At 40.4% G+C, this 21,993-nt stretch overlaps 1 protein-coding gene across 2 annotated transcripts in view; it reads left to right on the top strand.

Moving 5' to 3' along the window:
• The first annotated feature begins 1,945 nt into the window (after positions 1-1,945).
• Positions 1,946-21,993, top strand: part of PLPPR5 (phospholipid phosphatase related 5) — a 78,866-nt gene continuing 58,818 nt past the window's right edge. For both annotated transcript variants that reach the window (XM_084211748.1, XM_084211747.1), the window contains exon 1: positions 1,946-2,363. In XM_084211748.1, coding sequence (XP_084067874.1) covers positions 2,133-2,363 — 231 coding nt within the window. In that variant the 5' untranslated portion in view covers positions 1,946-2,132. The remainder of the gene's footprint in view (positions 2,364-21,993) is intronic.

Below are 21,993 nucleotides of genomic sequence, written 5' to 3'. Positions count from 1 at the left end.
AAGATTGATTTTCCTCCATGCAGATATTTGAAAGATATATGCTACCAGCATTTCTATGGGGCATGCCCTCAAACAGAACTGAGAGCTGTCTTGTGCTCATTGCAGTCCAGCTGTTGACTTTTGTCTTTGGATCAGGCCATGCATCCTAACAATGAGGGTGTCTGTATGCAATTTCTGGGATTACGATTTTTATGTATATGGTAATGTGTATTAGACTGTGCTAAAGAAATGGGGAAAATAGAATTTGTGCTAGGCAGAATTCACCACAAGATGTCTCATGTCTCACTACAGATTTTTCACAAAGGTAGGGAGCTATCCAGCTAAGTCTGGTGAGTGCAGTGCGAATTACATGATTTAGATTCTTCTGGAGAGTGTGTTAAAAGCACATAAAAATAGACTGGATGTGGAATCCAGACATGACGAGTGTGTTCTTCAAGTGATTAAAAATAAATGCATGGAGACTCACATCACTGAATATTGAAAAAATTCTCAAGAAAGGGAGGAAAATGAACAGTTAAAGCCAAAGTACAGCACCAGAAGAATGACTACTCATTATAAAGCAGGGTGATCTAATCTCATTTGTTATTTTTTACCACCTTTACTATGTAAGATAAGTGGACTCTATGGCTGAAGTGTCCATTAAGAGTGTTTTCCACCCTTGTAACATTTGGGGTGGGGTGTGTACCTTTAAATAGCTGTTTTATCTGTTGGCTCTGGGGATCCAGACTAGAGCCTACACATGCGTGATTCTGTACAAGCCTTGGGCACAGCTGTCTATTCTTATGTGTATTGCTGTATATGTATTTTTAAATAGAACTCTTTTGTGCTCCTATGTGGATGACTTCTCGCAGCACTGGTTCAGACTCTCCTCTTATTCTAGGATATTACTTGAGTGTGGATAGATTCAAGGCCAGCTACCAGTTTTCTTTATCGCTGTTAAATAAAAGCTCTAAGTGTTAGTTGTTTTCATAGCTATGCATATACAAAAGACTGTAATTCCATTCCCAGTTTTGGAAGGACTGGGGAGTCAGGGTGGTTAGTTGTGGGACTGTAAGGAACTTCTACTGTGGCCAGAAATGAGCCAGAGCACAAGTTGATTGTATAAGTCAAATGCATTTCACATATCTGATCACCCAAACAAGCAGATATGCTCAGGATAAATGTTATGTGTTGACAAGTTTTTTAATATAAATAAATACACCGAATTTATTAGGTTGGGGGTATGTTAAGGAATCTAATTTTAAACTTTATGATGGACTCTTTTGTTAACATGTAACTACAATGTATCTCCAATACTGCGGCCATAAAAGTGCCTGGCAAGTCATAGAGCAAAAATGAAGAATGATTTTCTTGTAAAATCACAGAATGACACAAGAATACATGGTGGTGTTTAAGGAAAGACCGGATGTGGGAGTTGGTGCCATGGTCTAGTTGGTGGTGTTCGACCATAGGTTGGATTCAATGACCTCAGAGGTCCTTTCCAACCTAAATGATGCTGAGCTTCTGCGATTCCATTTTGAGATCTTTCCCACCCCGGCCAGTGGTGGCGATCAGTGCGCCTGCCCGGGCCCGTCCGAGCTGTGGCTGTTGGCAGTGTCGGGGCCGCTTCCCGCCGGCTCCGTGAGGGGACGGGACGGGACGGGAGGGCGTGCACCTGCGGGAGCTCTCCTGCCCTGTGCACGTCCGTCGTACAGGTGTGTGTGTGTCGGCGCAGAGACGGACCCGCGGTGGCCCCTGCCCCGCAGGAGGCGGAGGAGAAAGAGCGGGGGTTCCTTTACTAATCACGGCCGCGGGGCTGTGCCGTGAGAGCCGCCCCGGCGTCGAGCAATTCCCCTCGCCGCCCGGTCCGGTGCGGCCGCTGCTCCCGGGGCGGGGCGGGGCGGGGCCGGGCCTCCCCTGCCCCCGCTACGCTCCGCCCGCCCGCCGCACGAGCCGGTGCCGGCGCTGGAGCCGCTGCCGGAGCGGCGGGCCGGGCCCCCGCTGCCTTCCTCTGCCCGGGCCGCTCTCCCCGCCGGGCTGACCGTGCGCCCGGGCGCCGCTGAGCCGCCCCCGCCCGCGGTGGATGCCGCCGGGGAGCGGGCGGAGCGCGCCGCCGGGGAGAGGGGCTGCCGCGGCCGCCGGAGCCCACGTACATGCGAGTGCCCTCTCCGCTCACCAGCATGCTTTACTTCCAGATGGTGATCATGGCAGGGACCGTGATGCTGGCTTATTACTTCGAGTACACGGACACCTTCACCGTCAACGTGCAAGGCTTCTTCTGCTACGAGGGCGCGTACCGCAAGCCCTACCCGGGCCCGGAGGACCGCAGCGCCGTGCCGCCGGTGCTCCTCTACTCGCTGACCGCAGGCGTGCCCGTGCTGGTGGTAAGCAGGGGCCGCCCGTACCCGCGCTCCGGTGACTTGTTGGGCTGGACCGCACCGGGCCGGGGTGGGCCGCGGGTCCCGGCCGGAGCAGTGCCGCCGGCGGGCGGCTGCGGGCCGGGCCCGGCGGGCGGGGACCCTCCGCGCTGCCGGGACTGCGGCCCGGCCCGGCCCGGGGGCCCCGGCGGGCAGCGCTGCCGCCCCCAGCCCCTGCCCCACCGTGCCCACCGCGCCTCTCAAGTTTATTTTTAGCACCGGTTTATGTAACTGCCAGTGCCAGTATTTCCAGCCCCGTGCGACTCCTTTTGGTAAAAAATTATCTTTTCTTTTTCGAAACGCGCGTCGCTTGCAGATAGATGGGCAACCTGAGGAAAACCCGGTTTACGGCAACCACTTACTGATGTGTCATCCGGTACTAATTAGAAAATCCCTCTGTCAGTTTTGTTTTCTAAAAGTCAACTGGTACGTGCAAGAAGCAGGGAGCAGTTTTCCTTGATTTAGTTGTCTCCGTATGTCACAGTTAGTGATGTGTGTGCAAATGAAACCTGTGTCTCTAATTGAACATGATCTTCCGTCAATCAGTTTTAGACAGGTATGGCTAAAAAGTGATTTATTTAATCGATTTTCCCTGGGGATCTTTTTTCGGGAAACAGCTAAGAGAAAGCTTTTAGGAAAAGCAGTGAGATTCCTTTCAAGCTGTTGAAGGTTCTCTGTGTTTGCAGATAACGAGGACATTAGCATCATTCAGTGATCCCTCACCATACTGAAGAGGAAAGACCTGAAGGGGAACATTTGACTATTGGGGATGGCTTATGTATAGACTTACTGGGTGTATGCACAGTTACACATACAGAAAGCCCTTGTAAAGAGTTAATTTTAATCAACTGTGAGCATTAGAATAATAAAATAATGCAATAAGAAGAGGCCTTTTAAGATAGCAGGGTTTTTTTAATCACAGTAATTCTTTTTTCAGGAAAAGGTAGCAAAATAGGAATAGAAAAAGTCTCATCAGGATAAGGCTATGGTAATCCCAGACACGATTTCTGCTTTTGTAGCATCATAAAATCTCAGATGGTATCAAATATAAAACCTTATGGTGAGGATCAGCTTTAGTATTGAGACTTGGTTCTCTTTTGAATTTTTTTTTTCTTCCAAGGGATTCAATCTTTTCATTTGGCAAAACCTGTTGTGTAGCATTTTGGCTTTGCTGGGTTCTTTTGATTTGAACATTGGTTATTTGACCACTTTATTTACCTGTTTGTTCTTTTGAACCCCTAAATACTGATGAGATTCTAAAAGGGAATTTCGTTGGGTTTTTTCCTGGTGATGTTTCTCTGATGTTGGCGTGTGATGTTTGTTTTGCTTTTAATTCTATTTCTTTTGTTTGCCTCAGGAAGTTATAAAGATTATGTCAGATATTCACGTGGAGCATCTCTTTTTCCTGTTATGTGTCAGCAAGATGGATTGGTAGTTTGCATTCATTTCCTGGGTGCTAGATGATTACGTCAGAGAAATCTCCATGACATTTTGGGTTGGCAGTCTTGTAATTAGCCTTGCTAAAAAGCTAGTAATAGAATTTAATGATACTTAACTGTGTTTCATCTCCCAGTCACCAGTCTTTTGAAAAGATGACATGCTTTGGGGTGTCAGGGCATGGAAAACCCTTATATCCTAAAGCATTGTAGATGCCTGTGTTTAACTTTTTTAAAAAGTATTTTTATTTCATTTTATTAAACAAAAATTCAGCTCCTGGGAGTCTCATGAATTCAACAGCATTAAGTCTAGTAATTAACTTTATTAAATAGATGGATTTTTCATGTATTGCATAGAGTTTTGTTCTGATTTGCCTTGAGCAATCCTCTTGGACTTAGTGTTTACCCAGGATGGCACTTAATCAATTTTGCAGAACATGTACATTGCCTTTATTTGTTCTTTTTCATTGAAAGGAGTGATGAAAGTAAATTTCTTCACCAAAACAACTTGTATGTTTTCAGTTGTAGTAGGTTTCAGAGATTAGGTTCTCTTCAATTTCATTTGTTTCTTGTCTGTGACATTTTGGACATACATGTTCTGTGTAACTTTGTTTCTGAAGACCAAATATAAAAATGAATCATGTAACATAGCCCAGTTTTGGTCTGTAAAGTCTACATGCAAATGTGGCTAGTGAAGGAAATAGTTTTCTGTGAATGCAATTTCACATTTTTTCCCACAATGAGTACTGTCCTTGAAGATAGGATATTAAATACTATAATTTTTTTTTAATCCTTTTTTTTCCCCTGCTTGTTTGGTATATGGGGTTAATGCTCTTTCTGGAGTTTTGAGGTGGAGCAACAGAATCTCTACCTTGGTGTTCACAGTAACTGAGGTTTTCTTGAGTGACTGGACTTGTTTAGTTGGAACCATGGAGTGCTTCAAGTTAAGGCAGGTCATCTTAATGTGACTCAATTAATGGGTCCATTGCACTGAGCTTGAATGAAGTTGCTCAAAAATCATTAAAAAAAAAAAAGAGTTTTTCTAATGTTTTTCCTTTCTCCATGCCTGCTAGTAGAAAACTAAAGAAGTAAAGTACCAGAAGCAGGACCTGTCTTGATGAGCATCTCATCAACAGTGGGTCTCTGGCTGCTCTGAGGCTGTCATGTGGCTGCTCATCCAAAAGCCCTGTGATGATGCTGCAGCAGCCCTGAGTGTCAGGCCGTGGGGTCGAGCTTAGTGTCTGCTCACAGGGCAGCCACAGGCATGTGCAGAGACCTAAATAACAACCTGTGTCACCTGACAGGGACGTACTGTGAGCGCTGTGTTCATCCTGGAAATTTTCTGGTTAGTCTTTAAAATGCTGCTTCCTGCTCTGGTGCAGCCTTGCTGCCAGGCTTTCATTCCTGAGACAGTCTGCTTCCTCAGCCCATCTGCCCCCATGCCATCCAGGGACAGATGCAGCTGGCTGGCAAGGCACAGGTGCTCAGGAGTGTGATCTGAGAAGTGCAGTCCCAGGGCAGAAGCAGAGGCTGCTTGCTCTGCTGGAATACTTGACTTTCTGATGGGCTTTTGGCTTTTTGTTTGCATTTTTTTGTGTATAGGGATTTCTTGTTTAATTGTTTTGTTTGTTTTGTTTGTTTGTTTTGACTTTAGTTTTTTGTTGTTGTTGAGGATTTTCTTTGGGGTTTTTTTTTGTTTGTTTGTTTGTTTCGTGGTGGCTTTTTAAAAAATTTTTGAGTCAAGTGCTCTTGGGAAAGGGAAACTGACTGAAGGAAAGAAGTTTTATGCTGTGTATTGGGGACTTCCTGGGTTTGTGTATCTACAGTCTTTGGTCAAGTAATTATCATGTATTTACCAAATATTTAGTCAGCTGCGACTTGGTGGGCAGCTGGACTAGATGATTATTGCAGGTCCTCTCCCAGCTGAACTATTCTATTCTAATTATCTCATAGTTGTGTAGGATCTAATAAGGAGTCAAATTGTGCTATTGACTTAGGCTGTAACAAATTTATTGTCTGCTAAGATGCCTCTGCTTAAAGCCCCTGCAGCTTCAGGGTTGCCTGGAGAAGCTGTGGCAGCTGGCAGGTTCAAGGCCAGGCTGGGTGGTGTTCGAGCAGCCCGGCCTATGGAAGGTGTCCCTGCCATGGTGGGTGGGCTGGAACTAGATGAGCTTTAAAATCCCCTCTGACTCAAACCATTCATGGGATTCACAGGTATTGCAGCAGCTGTAGGAAACTTGTAGAGGAATCCAGCAACCTTGCTGTAGGATAAGAGCTACTGGTTTTTGTTTTTTTTTTTCCAGCTGGTTTCCTAGCTTTTATGTAGGTTCCATGAAATGAAGATACGTTATAATGTTGGTTTTCTCTGGGTTATCTCTAGAGGAGGGGGTAGGCACTGTTTCTTATCTCCTAAATCAATTTTAAGTTCTTCCATTGGAGAATTTTGAGGGTTCAAACAGTTGCTTTTCTTTAGTCTGTTTTTAAAAAAGTACTGAAAACAACTGCAGCTTAACATATAATAAAATATATGGTCCCTTCCAGTATTAGAATTTTATTTGTTGAAGGTCTCCTAGGTTATACTTTTAGGTGCTGGTAATGACTTGAATGAGTAGATGTGTTTGCATAAGGGACATTAGGCACACAAGCAGTAAAATCTTTAAAAAATGTGGATGAGGTGGGAATTGCCATAAGAAGAATGGAAAAGCCTTAAGTATGGTATTCTAGGAGGGAGGACTGAGAATTGGGCAGAGGCAGTGCCCCTGTGGAGTCCCTTTTTCCCCTTTGTGAATCAGATTTGGAAGAGTACTACTGGCTCAGTGCTCCTATCTTTTTACTGTCCATAGCACTAATACCCTGAAAGCTCTGCTATACTGAGGAATTCTCAATGCGTGGTTTATCTTTTTTTTTCTTTTTTTAATCTTAAAGTCAAATGTGAAGGTGACAGGAAATAGGTTCTTGATTTGAGTCTATTCAAATATGTAATAAGCATAGAACTGCTAGTTGAGGGCTCAGTGCTATTTAAGCCATTCCCCAATGTGCCAGTTCTTGCTCAGTGGGCTGGTTGCTTTTTTAAACTTGTTATGACAGATGTAGCTTGGGAAATACACGTCAGTCTAATCCTTTAGCTTCCAGTAGAGATGTTTTCTAGAACGGTGAGGCTAGTGTCTCATGTTTTCAGAATCTATAGAGTGATCAGTTCTGCATTGTTTCTTTCTGGTAGATGTTAATAATTTTGACCTCTTTAAAACACTGTGAAGTGCACTCAAGAATTCTTTTATTCCACATGCTAATATGGATTATTTAAAATGCCGAAACTGTTTAAACAATAAATGGTATAAAATGTGATGTATTGACCTAAGATCTATGCTGACTACCATGTAAAAGCCAGGAGGAGATACTGACACATTTTCATTAACATATGTAAACAGTTCACTTATGCAAATGGTGCTCGTTTTTATTTCCAAGTAACAAATACATTTTTACAATACTTATCCATAAAATATACACTTCTATTTGCTTAGGTGAGTTCCTAGCATATTTATATTTTCTCTGCAAACCAATTCAGAGACTAATTAAAACCAATTAAAGACTAATTTATTTTAGGATAATACTTTATCCTAATTTATTTTAGGATAATACTTTTAATGTCATCAATGAAAAAATATTTGTCATTTAGACATGAAGTATTGCATTCTTTTTTTTTTTTTTTTTAAGTGGACTGAAGGAATCTCTAGATTGGACAAATCCCAAACAAGGAATGGATGTCAAAAATGAGACAGTCTTCCTTGAGCTTAGCTTTAGTCAGTAACTTTTTCCTTTGAGGAGGAAGTTTTGAATCCTGGCAAAAGAAAGACTGTAAAGTGAAAGATGTAGTATAATTGTTCTTGTATCAAATTGACTGTACCCCAATACTTAAGAAAAAAACAAGAACATTCTGTGAAAATTGAAAAAGAGAAGCTACCTTTTGGAGTATGTGCAGTTTTCCTAAGTCTGCTTTCTTCTTCACTGTCTTGCTATCTTAATAGCTCCAGGTCTGAGTAGCTCAAGAGCAGTTGAAGAATATGCAGAGACCTGAAGGAGATGCACCACTTGATTCCAACACACAGATCTAGGTGATGTGACCGGACACCTCCCATCTCAGTCTTCCTTTCTGAACCTGCTAGTACCTGTTTTCCTTCTGACATCTGTGATTCTGTTGCTGTGGCATCAGGGACTGATCAAATTTAATCAGGCTGAGTTCTCAAAATGCTCCTGGCAGAGAAGCTTTTAGTTAACCTGCAGTTCACTGAAACTATTCTACTAGTGTGTAACTTAGGTTCTAGATTGTGATAGCTGGGACATCAAAATACTCAATTGTCTGTTATAATGTGAGGAAAAGCATAATCTAGAATTAGAGTCCTGAAAATATTTTCTGTGAATTTGCTGTGCCTCATGCCTGAGTTGTTTCTTCCTTCCTCACCTTAGTCAGAAAAAGCCACTACTTTCACAAGTGTTCCTTCAATATACTTGAGGCTGATTTTTTTTCTACTTTGTGGCTGATACCAAGTCTTTGGCTTCTATGGGCACCTTGATAAGTATTGGGAAAAAACCTAAACACAGGGCCATTCCACTTTTGTGAGACCCCACTGGAGTACTGCATCCAGCTCTGGGGCCCCCAGCACAAGAATAACGTGGACTGCTGGAGGGAGTCCAGAAAAGGATCACAGAGGAGATCAACGGGCTGGAGCATGTCTCCTGTTAACACAGGGTGAGAGCTGAGCTTCAGCTTGGAGAAGAGAGGGCTTTGGAGGGACCATAGAACACCTTCCACTGCATGAAGGGGGCCTACAGGAAAGCTGCAGAGGGACTTATTATGAGGGATCATAGTGATAGGACAAGGGTTTAAAGTGAAAGGGTGTGGATTTAGAATAGATGTTAGGAAGAAATTCTTCACTTTGAGGGTGTTGTGACACTGGAACAGGAAAACTGTGGATTCCCCATCCCTAAAATTGTTCAAGGCCAGGTTAGATGGGGCTTTGAGCAACCTGGTTGAAGGATTGGGAACCAGATGATCTTTAAGGGCTCCTTCCAACTGAGGCCATCCTGTGATGCTCAGAATTGAACAGACTTTTCTCCTGGTCTGCTACTTGAAGAAGAAGTGACCTCTGTGCATCCTGAAGGAGATTAAAGTGTTTTGTCATTTCTTCCAGAAAAGAATCAAGGAAGCTTGATAAATAATGCAAGGATGAACAGTTGCCAGCAGCTGTGTTACAGGGCAGAAAAAATCCCAAGGGTATGTAGCAAGGTATTCAGGTTTTCAGTTTTATGTACAACTTACTGAAAAAGTTAAGGAATTGCCCAGCAAGGTATGCATGTAGTCTATCGTACTGCTCTTTTTCTGGGAACTTTTATTATGATATTTGAACATCTCATGATGCTGTTTTTGATAAGACAGTGATAGAGCAACAGAAGATTAAAGTTTTATATCCTGATTCATATGAATTGGGTAGACTAAGGAGCCTCTGAAATCAAATGGAAATGGTTTTGAGAAACTAATTAGTTAATCAAAGAAAATAATGCCAGGATTATTGAAATAGGTTATATATCAAAAAGCTAAAGATTTTTAGCTTTATGTGCCTTTCTCTTGCTGGCACATTTTTCATCTGTTAAAACTTTACATGAATAAGGAATTACCAGTAAACTTTGTTTACTCTGTGATCCCATTGTTCTTGCAGGGCTCATTTGGTCCCTGTCATCATAGCCCTGTTTCAACCTGTGTGCACAGCTGCAGCCTCTTTCCTTGATAGGTTTCTTCTTCCATTCCCACGTGTTTGTAGGAAAGATATAAAACCTGCTGCCTTTTTTTTTGTTTTGTTTTGTTTTTTGAAATATGTATGTGCTGGGGACTTCAGGAAGGCACTTTTCTGGGAGGAGGAATGCCCTTGTCTGGAATGCAGGAGAGGTTTAAAGCTAAGGGACAGTTTATTTCATGCTCTTTCTTTGTGAATTGGTAATTGCTTTGCAACTCTACTTAAGAATAAAAAAATAAATCATGCTGTTAGGTCTGCAGTAACTTTGTGTACCAGATGCCAGTATTGGCCTCTTGGCACACATAGCAAGACAAATACATGATTTGATAGTCTGATGCTGGTTTTATCTCAGCATTAAACCACTAATCCAACAGAGCTATAACCTGGAGAAACAATTAAAAATTCAGAACTACTGTGTGTTTTCTTGGGAATTCTTCTTTAACTGTCTGTCTTCCTGTTGTGCTGTGATGGCTTACATGAATGGTGCCTGCAGAAGTTATGTTTGTACTTGCACTGGAATGTATTTCTGCTCTGCTTAGTATGCATGTGATTTACAAACACTAACAATATCGAGGCCATATGCTTCATCCTTTGATGGGTTCTCTGGAAGTAAAGTGGCAAGCAGATGTGAACAAGGCAGGCAGGCTTCTGTTTGCAACAGCTGAATGCCTGCTTGTCCTACAAACGATGCACTTATGTTTAAGTGAGAAATTGTTAATCCAACTAATCCTGAGCGATTAAGGAGTTTGTATCGTTGTTTATAATCTAAAATAGTAGGCTTGAAGTAATAATCAGTTTTTTAGCTAAACAATTCTTGCTCATTGTACATCATGCAGGATTGAGGAGATGGGTGTCCATATGATACATAATAAATGACAGCCAAAGTGGAATTGTAAGTAGCTTTAGCTGTGTTTTTCAGCCTTAAAAGCAGAGTGATGTTTAAAAAGCTTTATATGATCTTGCAGCATTTCTCAGATACACTGAAGTGCATGATGGCCTAGCTTTAATCATGCATGGTTTTTTATTTAGCAGAGATGTGGTAACCTCACAGATTGCAAGTAAAAAGTCCAGCTGAAGTGGATATACCGTATCTCTGGCTCTCAAAAAGTTGTACATGAGACATTCTGCTTTAAGGAGGAATATCTATTGAAAACAAAGTCCTTTGTATTTGCACATATTACAGTGACCATGGTGTTGAATAGTGACTAGGAAAGCAGTTCTAGCACTTGCTATCTCTGGTGGGCAAACTGCCTTTACTAAGAGCACTTCTATTTACCTGTGGATCAGATTATATTTATTTTCAATGTAAAATGACAATAAACCTGCAGTAGAAAAATGACTGTATGTATTGAGGCTTTTTAGAATCTATTAGTGTAAAAAATTTTTCTGTACTGATTCAAAACTAACTCTTAGTTCTGGATGCCACTTCCTGGGGTATGAGGCACCATAAAAAACCTTCCTGGTTATACAGTATGAAAACTTGGGTTGTGGATTCCACTTCTGGTTGCCAGTCTGGACAACTTATTGTCTATAGTTCTGTGTGTATTGTGTAAGTGCATCATAAATATCCATTGCCTGATTACTATGCATTTTAGATTTATATGAAAATTTCATTAACCATATGCACTTGCTAATGTACAGCCAGTTATAGTATAGCTATATTTTAAAAATATTATTTTCTATCTCCGCTGTTTTTCCTTCTTGCTTCTCATCCTTCTCAGGTTAAAGCGTATGTATGAAGGCATTTGGAGTTTTTAGTTTTCTAAATAATAATTAAGAAAAAAGCAGCTACCAAGAACAGAAGTCAGCCTAACAGTATTCTGCTATGCAGATTTAATTTTTTTCTTTCTCTATACAGCATATTGAAATGCCTGTTGTTTTAGGTTGATAGGTTTCATGCTATCTCTAAAAAGGATCAGTCATTAATTTTATTTTTTATTGTTCAAGTTTCGAGTAATATTTTGGGGATTTCTTCGATCAATGTATAGTTTGGCTCTTTATAAATTAAGTATTGAAAATTAGAATCAGTAAGTGGAACTCAGCTTCCCAGTATAGTTATTTTGGGTAGTAATTGGGATTTCTGTGACCTGTCTGTAGCAATTTAGGGCACAGACATGACTGAATTAATTCTGCTTAAAGATTTCTTAATCATGGGCCAGCTGAGCTGCAGTAACCAATGACATGAACTTGCAGCCTGTGGGGAGCATGAGGTGAAGTATTTGAGCTTGACCTGCTTTATTCATGACTTAGCCCAAGATGTGTTCATTTTTTGGGTTTTACAGTGTGCATGGGCAGGCTGTCCATGGCAGGGCTGTGCTGAGTAGGAAAAGCCTCACAGGGTGCAATGGCTCGTGGCTGAGCCTGACCTACCAAGTGTAGGTCTGTGCAGGAGTTCAGCTCTGTGCAGAACGATGTGTGGACGTGCCCAGGCTTTGGCACATAGGAATAATACTTTGATCACACTTACACAGAGTGAGCAGGATGTCCAGAGCCTCTCCACTGCTCAGGTTCTGCTTTCCCTGTTCCTGTGAGGAGTGTCCTTGGCCCTGCTGGGTGTATCAAGGCTCTGCCATGAGGCCAGGCCTGAGGCTACTGCCATCATGCATTCAAAGTGCACAGACATGAGTCTGAGCGTCTGAGGGCTCAGGGGAGGACTGGGGAGCTTGCATTAGGCTGTAGGCCATAAGCATGTTCCATGTGAATGCTGTGGGGACATTCCAGCTGTTAGGATGGGCCCCTTTGCCAAGTGCTCACGCTTGACTGAAGTCAGCGCTTCAGTCGGTCACGGGGACTCTTTTCAGAGCATTTAGCAAAGGCAGATGAAATTTGTGGGCAGATTGACCTTGGGCCATATGAATGGTTTGGGGACATCTGCAGCTGGCAGAATGAACGTACCAAGCTGGGGCTGTGAGCTCTGTCAGGCTTTGCCTTGGTAAAGGGATCTGACCACTCAAGCAGGATGGACACATAGCCATTAATGCCTCGCTGTCAAATGGTAGTTGTGAAATTAGGCTTCTCTGTAAAGCACTAGGAGATTTGTGTACGAACAAGAGCTAGAATGTTAATTTGCTATCTTGATATTGTTAATGAATTATGTTGGTATTGATGGAGTTTAATCACATGCTTCAGTGCTATTTGAAATCACAAGGCTTTCCTGAGGTGAAGTGCTGTGTGTGAATGAGTTTGGTGCTGATAGAATCTTTTTTCTGGAATCTTTTTCTCTTTCTATCATTTTAATACTCAGTACTGCAGCTTTACTCGGTATTTCTTTTGTTTCTGAATTGTGATTATTGTGTGATTTGGAGTAGATGGAAATCATAGAGCAGACTATTTCTTTAAAAAACTAAGTGTGTTTACTTATGCTAGTGTGTATGCACAATATGTTGCCAGAAAAAGTCATCTTTACATGGTTGACTTGTATCCATAGTTTAGTTCACATGTACTTTTAACCTTGAATACCAATGGCAAAAATGTAATGCCTCAAAGATTTTATTCATTTACACCAGAGTACCTATATTGTTATCACTGAATGTGTGCAAGCACCTTTCAGCACACTTTGAACTTCTCTTTGTAGTAATTTAAATTGCTCCAATAATGATTGCATCCAAGACTGGCTAAAAAAAGCGTGTGTTTGTGCATTTATGTAACAGTATGTATTTTATATAATATCCTTTATTCTCTTCATAGAGAAGACCAAAAACCAGCTATTACAAAGTCTGCCTTGAAGACAGTCAGTGTCAGAGCTTCACAAGATCTAAAAATTTGAAATAGACTCATTCATCCTTAAAACACTTCTCTCACCACTTGAGCTTTTTTCAAGATATTTGTTAAAGCCAGCAGCATATTTAGTATTATTTTACAGATCTGTGCAAAGGAGATGATCCTTGTTAGGGTAAACCATTATGCACTATTTCATGAGTGGAAAGAGATACAGTCACATATTGAAGCAGACTAGCTGGGTTTACTTCAGCCAATAGACTTTGCAATTAGTTTTGAGAATAGCATTGTATGCCTTAAAGAGCTGTTTTTATGCTCTGCTGTCTTCACAGCAAAGTATACAATCTCCCCTCTGTCTTGTAGGCATTTCCTGTACTTGGAAATTTTTGCTGAAATTTCCCACTCTTGCTACTCCTGTTTCAGCTCATTGGCTGCTGTGCCAATGAGGGCACTTGGGACTTCCTCTTGATTCAAGCACTGCATTGTGTAAACTTCTAAACAGGGTCAGACAACATAATGTTGCCAGCTGCACATCTGCAGCCATCTGGATTTGTGGTAGGAGCAGTAAAATAGACATTGTGTAGCAGAGTTGAAAGAGTGACAAAAGTGGTGCAAATCATATTTGTAGAAAACCCACCATAGAGAAACCCACCATAAAGAAAATCCACCATGTTTGATCTACAGAATTTACAGTATCATTATTGAAAAGGTCCTTCTACTTTTGTATTTATCAGATGAAGATAAGTGGGATATGCTACTGCTGTGCAATTTTTATGAAAAAGCTTGCTGGCTAATTCATTCCCATTGCATTGTTGAGCAGGGGTAAGTAATTATTAAAGCTTCTGGTGTTCATAAACAGGCCTCTACCCCCATTTGGATGACATTAAGATTCTGTTTTTAATAAACATCACTTCAGTATCTTAATTTATTGTAATAGCATTCTTAAGGAGAAATAATTGCACACTGTGAAATTACAGCTTTCAATTCTGAGGGAGGAGATGCAGGGGGAATGGTCACCCACTGTTTTGTATCTGGGCCTGCTAGTTGTTTGAGGTGAGACTAGAAGAGGCATTTCTCACCTCTTTTCTTTTGGATCCTTTCTCCCTGATCAGCATCTCTAGTGACTGTTCTAGGAATAACATCATGAGTTTGCCTGGTCAGTGAAACTTGAAAAGGTAACTTCTGTATTCTCTTTAACTGTGTTACTCAAGTGTCAGTGCAAGGTGCTGTCTCTACTTGAAAGCTTCTATTTGGTCACTTGTTTCCTGGCTCTCAGAGGCACTGGAAGTGTGGATTAATACTGTCAGCGTTTGTTACTGAGTAATTTTACTTCTGGTTTTATGCTGAATGCACATATTATACACAAGTAACGCTAATGTGAGGCAGCTCAGAATAAGTTTTAGTTTCAGACCAAATCCTTCTATGCAAGGGCTTTTAAAGTGTTTTAAATTCATTCTTAATGACACCTGGATTCTTTGCAGTAATGCTTACAATGTAAAGATGCAAAGTATATTAGAAGAATGAATTATAAGTTAATATGTTCAGGAGTGGGCATTGTATTTTTTGACTTATCTTTCTGATTTATCTGACCTGTTAAACTTCTTTCTCAAATATTTGGTACTGCTTCTCTGTAAAATTTGATTGTCTTCCTAGTTTTGTTTTATTTTTTTCTTGGGACAGTATTCATATCTAAGACCTATTTCCAGACATTGGATGAGGTATTGCTCTTGACCTAGAGTGCTATAGTTTTCACAACTAATCCAGCTCCTGTTGAAGTTAGTGAGCTTACTACCTTGGATTTCAACTAAAAATGGTTAATTACCTTAATGTATTTCATTTGTTGGCAATTATTCTGTAGCTTAAGGTAATGGTAAAGGAAGAGGTGCTTATACAGAGGCCATTATTAGTAGGAGTGGAGCTACTTATGTGATTACAAAGAGATATTTTATTTTGAAGGTAATTTTTATTAAAAAGCTTAGAATTATTTTATTGAGCTGTCTACTTATAAATTTATCAGTATGAATCAAATACAGGTTGATAATAATAAACATAAGTAATAAACCAGTTGTGTGTATGTTTTATAGACATACATATTTTGCCACAAAAGTCCAGAAAAAAATTCTTGTGGAATCTTACGGGCATTAATCTTATGTACAGCATGTTTTTCTCATAACTCTGTTGAAACACAGGGTACTTACACTGTTCCAGTGTTTGGTCCTCCATTTTCCATTGTTTGATGGCAGTGGCAATTCACTGAAAGTGGCTTTCCTTGAACTGATCTCTGGAATAATATATCTGCAAAACATTGCTGGCCTTGAGTAGAAATGAGCTAGAAGTAAGACGGTGGGAAAAGCGAGAAATACAGATATTCTCCTTCTTCTGAGCCCTGAGAACAGTTGGCTGCAGTCATATACTGACTGTAAAACCACTACTTTGTGACTGGAATCTTTAAGAGATGCCTTTTATGTAATCAGATTTTATTCAAACAGGGATGAAAGGCCGTTTATGCTGAATTTTGCAATTGAATGTTCATCCTGGGTAGAAAAGTGCAGTTGCATAGATCACATAAGGCTTAAAATACAGAGTAACATTGCTGTTGGAAATGATCACTGATATGGGTGTCAGATGCATTGGTATGGTGTTTATTAAGGAATCATATTTTCAATATGCACAGAAGGGTTAGGACACCAGTGTGCCTCAGCAGACAGAACAATGTACAGTTTTCTTGGCCAGTGAAGAAACAAAGGGGTTCACCAAGGCCAGGTCATAAAGCACCACAGTGTTCTCCACATGTGTCACTCAAAATCCAGTGGAAGACTTCCTTGATACAGGTGAGTGCAGAGGTGAACATATATGAAATTCATCTTCTAATAGAGAAGATAAATCATGGAGCTTTGAAATTTTTATTTTTCCTTCACAAATACTTCAGTATTTTAAAGGTTGGGGTTAAGTGCTTGAGAAAAATGAAAAATTTTGGTGTAGAATTCTTTTTCAGACTCCTTAATGAAATAATTGTTTAACAACCTTTTTCATGTATCCATCAGAGATCAGGAGATTAAATCAGTTGATATCTGAATGATATCTGGTCATATTACAACTCATTTTCCTAAGGAGGTGTGTTTGTGAAGTGTGGAGTTCAGAAACTTTACATAATGGCATCCTTGGTTTTTGTTAAAAGAAAATTAGAAAAATTTAAAAACGGTAAGAATTTCCTCTGATAACCTTATGTGGCGTATTTGAGATGTGAATTTATGCCTTTGGTTTTGAATTAATTTTTCTCTCTTCCCCTCACCATTTGCTAGGGTTTTTTAGATGGAGAGATTTTCTCTAGAAGAACATTTTTTTGTCTGGTTTTTTGATGTTATTTTTTAAAATTAGAAAAGCTTGATGTAAGAATTCTCATTAATGTCTCTTGTCTACTACCTATTGCAATGTGTTCAGCAAGAATACTCATGTCAGTATTGTAAAGCTGCCAGCATTTGGATAGTTTTAGTCAGGTGCCAGACACTTACTTGGCCCCCAGACTGCCACGTTGGCGTTCCTGAGCATGTTCCTCACATCCTGGCCATTTCTAATCGCCTGGAGAGCTGCAGTGCGGAGCAGCTGCGTGTTCTTCATCTCACAGCGGTACAAAAGGTTCAGCAGCCGTGAGCGGGAGCTGCGGTGCAAACACGGTGGGTGGAGAGGGCTGAATGCAGGGCTCGGTGTGGAGGGCAGCCCAGCAGGGCAGGCACACCGCCCCGGCTGTGTGCTCAGTGCTCAGTCCTGGAGGACCAAGGGCCGTGCGAGGCCCTGCTGTCATGTACCAACAGCTGTGGCCCTCTGGTGAGGGCATGGGGCCTTCTCTTAGTTACTCTGGGAACAGCAGGGCCTGCTTACTGATTCTCTAAATGACCTTTAACATGACCAGCCTTTGCCCTGGCACTGGGAGATTTCAGCCCTGGTGCTGCTCTGCAGAGGCTTTGCCCATCAGACACCACAGATGGGCTCCAGAGGAGATGCCATTGGCACACATGAACAATTGCTTAGTTAAGGAAAAATGAAAGCTCTTAAGAGACGCTGTACTTTAAAATATTTCATTTTTTTTCTCATGTGGTAATGAATGAAGATAATTTGGTGAATGAGGAAATTGTCCATGTCTCTGTGATTATGTTCTCATGTGGTTCATTTCTGGCTTCCTGCTTATAGATGCTTGGCTACCATGTGCCTCTTGCTTTCAAATACTCCTGCTTTCAAATTTGTGAAGAGAGCAGCCTTCACCATTGTTACATACTGAGTATGTCTGCAATGTATTAAAAAGGGAAATAAAGAATATTTGTTCCTGTCAAAAGCAACATTACTGTTTAGTACCATATAGCCTTACTCCACACTACAGATAACTAAGTAAAGCAGATAATATTTCAGTATTTGATATGTAATTTTTTACTGCTTTTGTAAGTGATATGACCAAATATATTAAATTTTAGTATTTATCTCAAAAAATATGGGGAGTACATATTTTTAAAACAAAATTTACAGGCTCAAAAAGGCTGAGTATTTTTTTCAAAATCCTTCTTTAGAAAAGCAATTTTCTTTTTACAGCTTTTCTGTAGACCTTTAGAAGCTGCTATGCTGTAGGGTCCTATATCCTCATGTTGAATGCAAGAGAGAATATTTTCTATTTAATCAATACCACATAGATTTATCTAGGATTTATTTTTTCATTTTCTGCAGAGCTACTGGTCATTTGTTACTATAGGAAATGTACTTCTCTGAAAATTGACCGGGGCATTTGCTGTCAGTTCAAGCAAGCAAGAAGCAATGAGAACAAGAAAAACACAAAGAAAATGGCCTCAAGGGAAAGCTCTGCATAATGAGCTTGAAATTGCTACTGCTGGAAATACTGTTGCTGCTTTTCCTGCCAGGGCTGTCACCTCACTCAACAATTTTAGCTTCAAGTGGAGAGTGGAGCTTTACTTTGAGCATCACTAAAGGCCAAGGTTTATGCTGCTGGATTTCCCAAACTGAGGCCACTGTGCTCATTGGTACATGGATGGCATTTTTAACGAGAAAATAGGCCAGGAATAGCCCATGGTCTCAAAAGTTATAAAGACAAGGTAAAGAGCAGGAATAAAGCATGTGGACGCCATATTTTTAGGAGAGATCTGTACCACACTAAGTGGGAACTCATAAGTTAAATGAATAGGGAGGCCAAGCAATTTAATTGATAACAGTTTTCCTAGAGATATGTAAATTATCCCCAAGACTTTTAGCTCCATTTCCTATCTTCCCTTCTTGCCTGATAGGGAAGAACAAGGAATTTCATTCTAGAGAGAAAAGCAGAGCTGTGGACTGCCGGAGACGCTCATTCCCCCAAGGTTGTTTCTTGAAGATGGTCTCATAGAAGCCTTGGTTACTGTTCGAGTCATCCCGAAATGGGAGAAACACAATGAATGAAATGAAGTTAGAAGGGAAACTACAGTGCACAGTATTGTAAAATGTTCTTCTTGACAAGTTGAGCGCATGGATGAATATTTAGCGGCCTTTTTAATGCAGTAACCACTTTTCAGTGTTACTCATCTATCTAAGTGGTTGCTGTAGTTACAGCATAACCCTGAGACTTGGCGGAGAGGGAACCGTGTATTCTGTGACATTCCCTGGCCTGCGTAAAATATTTCTTGAACATTTCTGTAGCCTAAAGTAGGTGTTAGCTGGAAAGGTCTATGACTGTATACGCAGAAATTTAATCCCAAATAGAGATTGTAAACCTAACATTTCAGGATTTATCTTGTTTAAACTTATTCATGTACCTTCAGATATCTTGTCATGCAAGTGAATATTTAAGTCTCACTTAAGTCCTGGGACTTTATAGGGAGTTATGTGAAATATGTGAAAATGTCGATCATAAAATAAACCTCATTATTATTTTAAGAAGTGCAGATTTAAGGTCATTTATTTATAGAGGTACTGGCTGTTGTAAAGCATAGGAGACACTAGGGGACGTTTGTTTATGAAGTCAGTTTACTGGAAAATCAACAATGTCAGAGTTGCTCTAGCTCTAATATTTGGAATGAGTCAGGCTTGACATTTCAAGTTGAAAAGAACGCAGAATTTAGAACCAAGTTAAGAATATACTGGATGGAAGGACAAATTAGATTTTTAAATTGACATGCAGTGCTAAAACTAGGCACAGCTTGCCTGGATTCAGAAAAATGACTAATACAGAAAAAACCTGGACTTGGGAGGAGGGAATCAGTATAGGGAATGTGTGCAAAATGCTATAAGAATGCTGAGAGAAAACAAGGAAGGGGACACATATTAGGTAGTTGGCAATAAATGCAAAAAAAATGTATTAGTAGTATAAACACACCATGAAGATCAATCAGATAATCTATTAATATGGAGTTAAGAGGTGAGACAAGAAGAAATATTAATTTTAGATCACATCCCTCTCAAATTCTGTTCCTGGCTGTCAAATGGATTGTCACATCACAGACAGGATGTAATTGCCATGGAGATGGTTTCAAGAACTTCTCTAATTCAATTTTTGCTAGGCTAATATTTTTATATGATTCCATAAGAGTAAATGATCATCCTTGTCTTTCTCCTTGTTACAACACTTATGTGCACTGTTTTTATCTAAGGACTCTGCAAGTTGTTTATACATACGTCCTTCAGAATACTGGAGAGCCTGCACTTTGTACTGCTAGACTTCAGATGAAAATTGTTCATTTCCTTATAATTTATATGCTGTTGCTGTATATCAAAATGGAAGGATTGCCTTAGGGAAGGATGGCCTCCCCTGTTTTTAAAAACTGTTAAAATATATCTGAGCTAACAATTTTAATACATACCTTTGAGAAATTTTTACAGTGATTTGAGGTAGTATGACCCTTGTAGAATAAGGTAAAAGGTATTTCTAATATCCTCTCTTTTTCATTGCAACTGTATTTCTGTACCTGAACTTGTGTAGTTTTGTCTGGGCGTTTATGTTGTCAGAACATTCATATTCTCCATTGCAATCTTTCGCTGCCAGTTTTGGAATATTCCAAAAACTTTTTGCCCCAAGACTTAGAGAAGAAGTACACAAATAATTCTGTTAAATTAAAATGTCATTTGTTGGCTGGTTACAACTGGCATATGTGGTGGAAGGGGTGATGGTGGTTCCTGTGCCAGCAGGAGTACAGAAATTGTTCTTTCCAGGAATATACCAGGCATGCAAATTGCTGTAAAGTGCAGGGGGGATATTGCTCTCCTTTTTCTCTCCCCTGTAGACCTGATTATTGCCAGTGATGCTGGAGAGAAGAAGGGGAAGGAATTGCACTGGGAAGAATTTCTTCTGGGATTTATTGAGATTGAAAAGGATTTTTCTTCCATTTCTGAAACATCAATAGGCTGATTATTGAGATGAGCAGTGCTTGTGCTGAAGGATGGAGGAAGGAGAACAGCTTTAGCTGAGCTGCCAGTACAGAAAAATAAAGAAGCTGTATTTATTGCCAAATTCTAGAAGGATTCTCTCGAAGTGAATCCACGGAAGCATAGAGATGAATGCCTTGTGTGCTCAATGACTCTTAATACTACTGACAGTGGAGCACTGGGCCTTCTGTAGCAGAAGTTTTGTCTTTGGCCAGATTCCACATCCTTCTGACCCTTGCACCTACGTGCCCACCTTTAGAGTAGTCTCGTCCAGCTAAGAACTTGAATGCTGCTATTCTTGGAACAGAGGGTTTTCTTCATACAGGTCACCATCAAAGACAGGGAAAATCTCTTGGCAGCAGCAAAGATCTAGATGCAGCCGATGAAGACATTGCTGGAAGTGAGAATCTCCTTTCCTATAACTGAACAAGCAGTTCTCTCTTTAGTAAACGCCAGCTTCCCTACCAGGCAAGAAGACAACCTTTATTCTTAGATCAGCAGATTCAGTCTCTGCTTAGAGCTGGAGAGTTGAGCTTGCTGGCACTCTGGGTGTTCTTGCAAATGGTTGAGCACTGTATCTCACAGATGCTGCCTTTGTGCTGAAATCTGCTCTTTCCTGGAGTTTCAAAATCCGTGAAAATTTTACTGCAATCTATTGAGTTTGGCAGAAAGAATTAAAGGCAGAATCTGACTCTATTCAGGTTGCCTGGTCCTTGAGAGGAAAAGCATTACTGTGACTCACAGTAAAAGTATTACTGTTTCTGTTCTCACCCTTATGAATCACATTAAAACTGATATTTTTGGTATGCTTTTTTCATGAGAGCTATAGGGATCACTGGGTTGAATTCTCCTCATAATTTGGATGATCTTGAATTCAAGGTTGAATTTTTTTTCATGTATGCTGATCATTTACTAATTATAGTTGAAGAAATTCTACTTCACTGGGCTGGAAATTTGCTTGCATCACAAAAGAGAGAGGATATTTGTTAGTTCAGGTATTGAAATTTCTGTTTTATCTAAAAATTCCATTAGGATCTGAAGCCAGTCTAAAGTAATAGATAATGACTCTTTTGGTGACAAATTGAATTTTACTTTTTACACACTTGCCTTCAGACTTATTTTTGTTACTTGTTCCACATTATTTATAAATAGCACTCTCCACAATTTAGCTCAAGGGTATCTGCATAATTTTCAAACAGCTAAGGAATGTCATTAATTGCATCCTTCCTGTTGACAACAAAATGTGCATGTGAGCCAATG

This window comes from Fringilla coelebs (assembly GCF_963513975.1).
Source record: "Fringilla coelebs genome assembly, chromosome: 9".
Taxonomy (NCBI): Eukaryota; Metazoa; Chordata; class Aves; order Passeriformes; family Fringillidae; genus Fringilla; species Fringilla coelebs.
The sequence above is the reverse complement of the archived record's forward strand: the minus strand, read 5'-3'. Positions and strand labels throughout refer to the sequence as shown.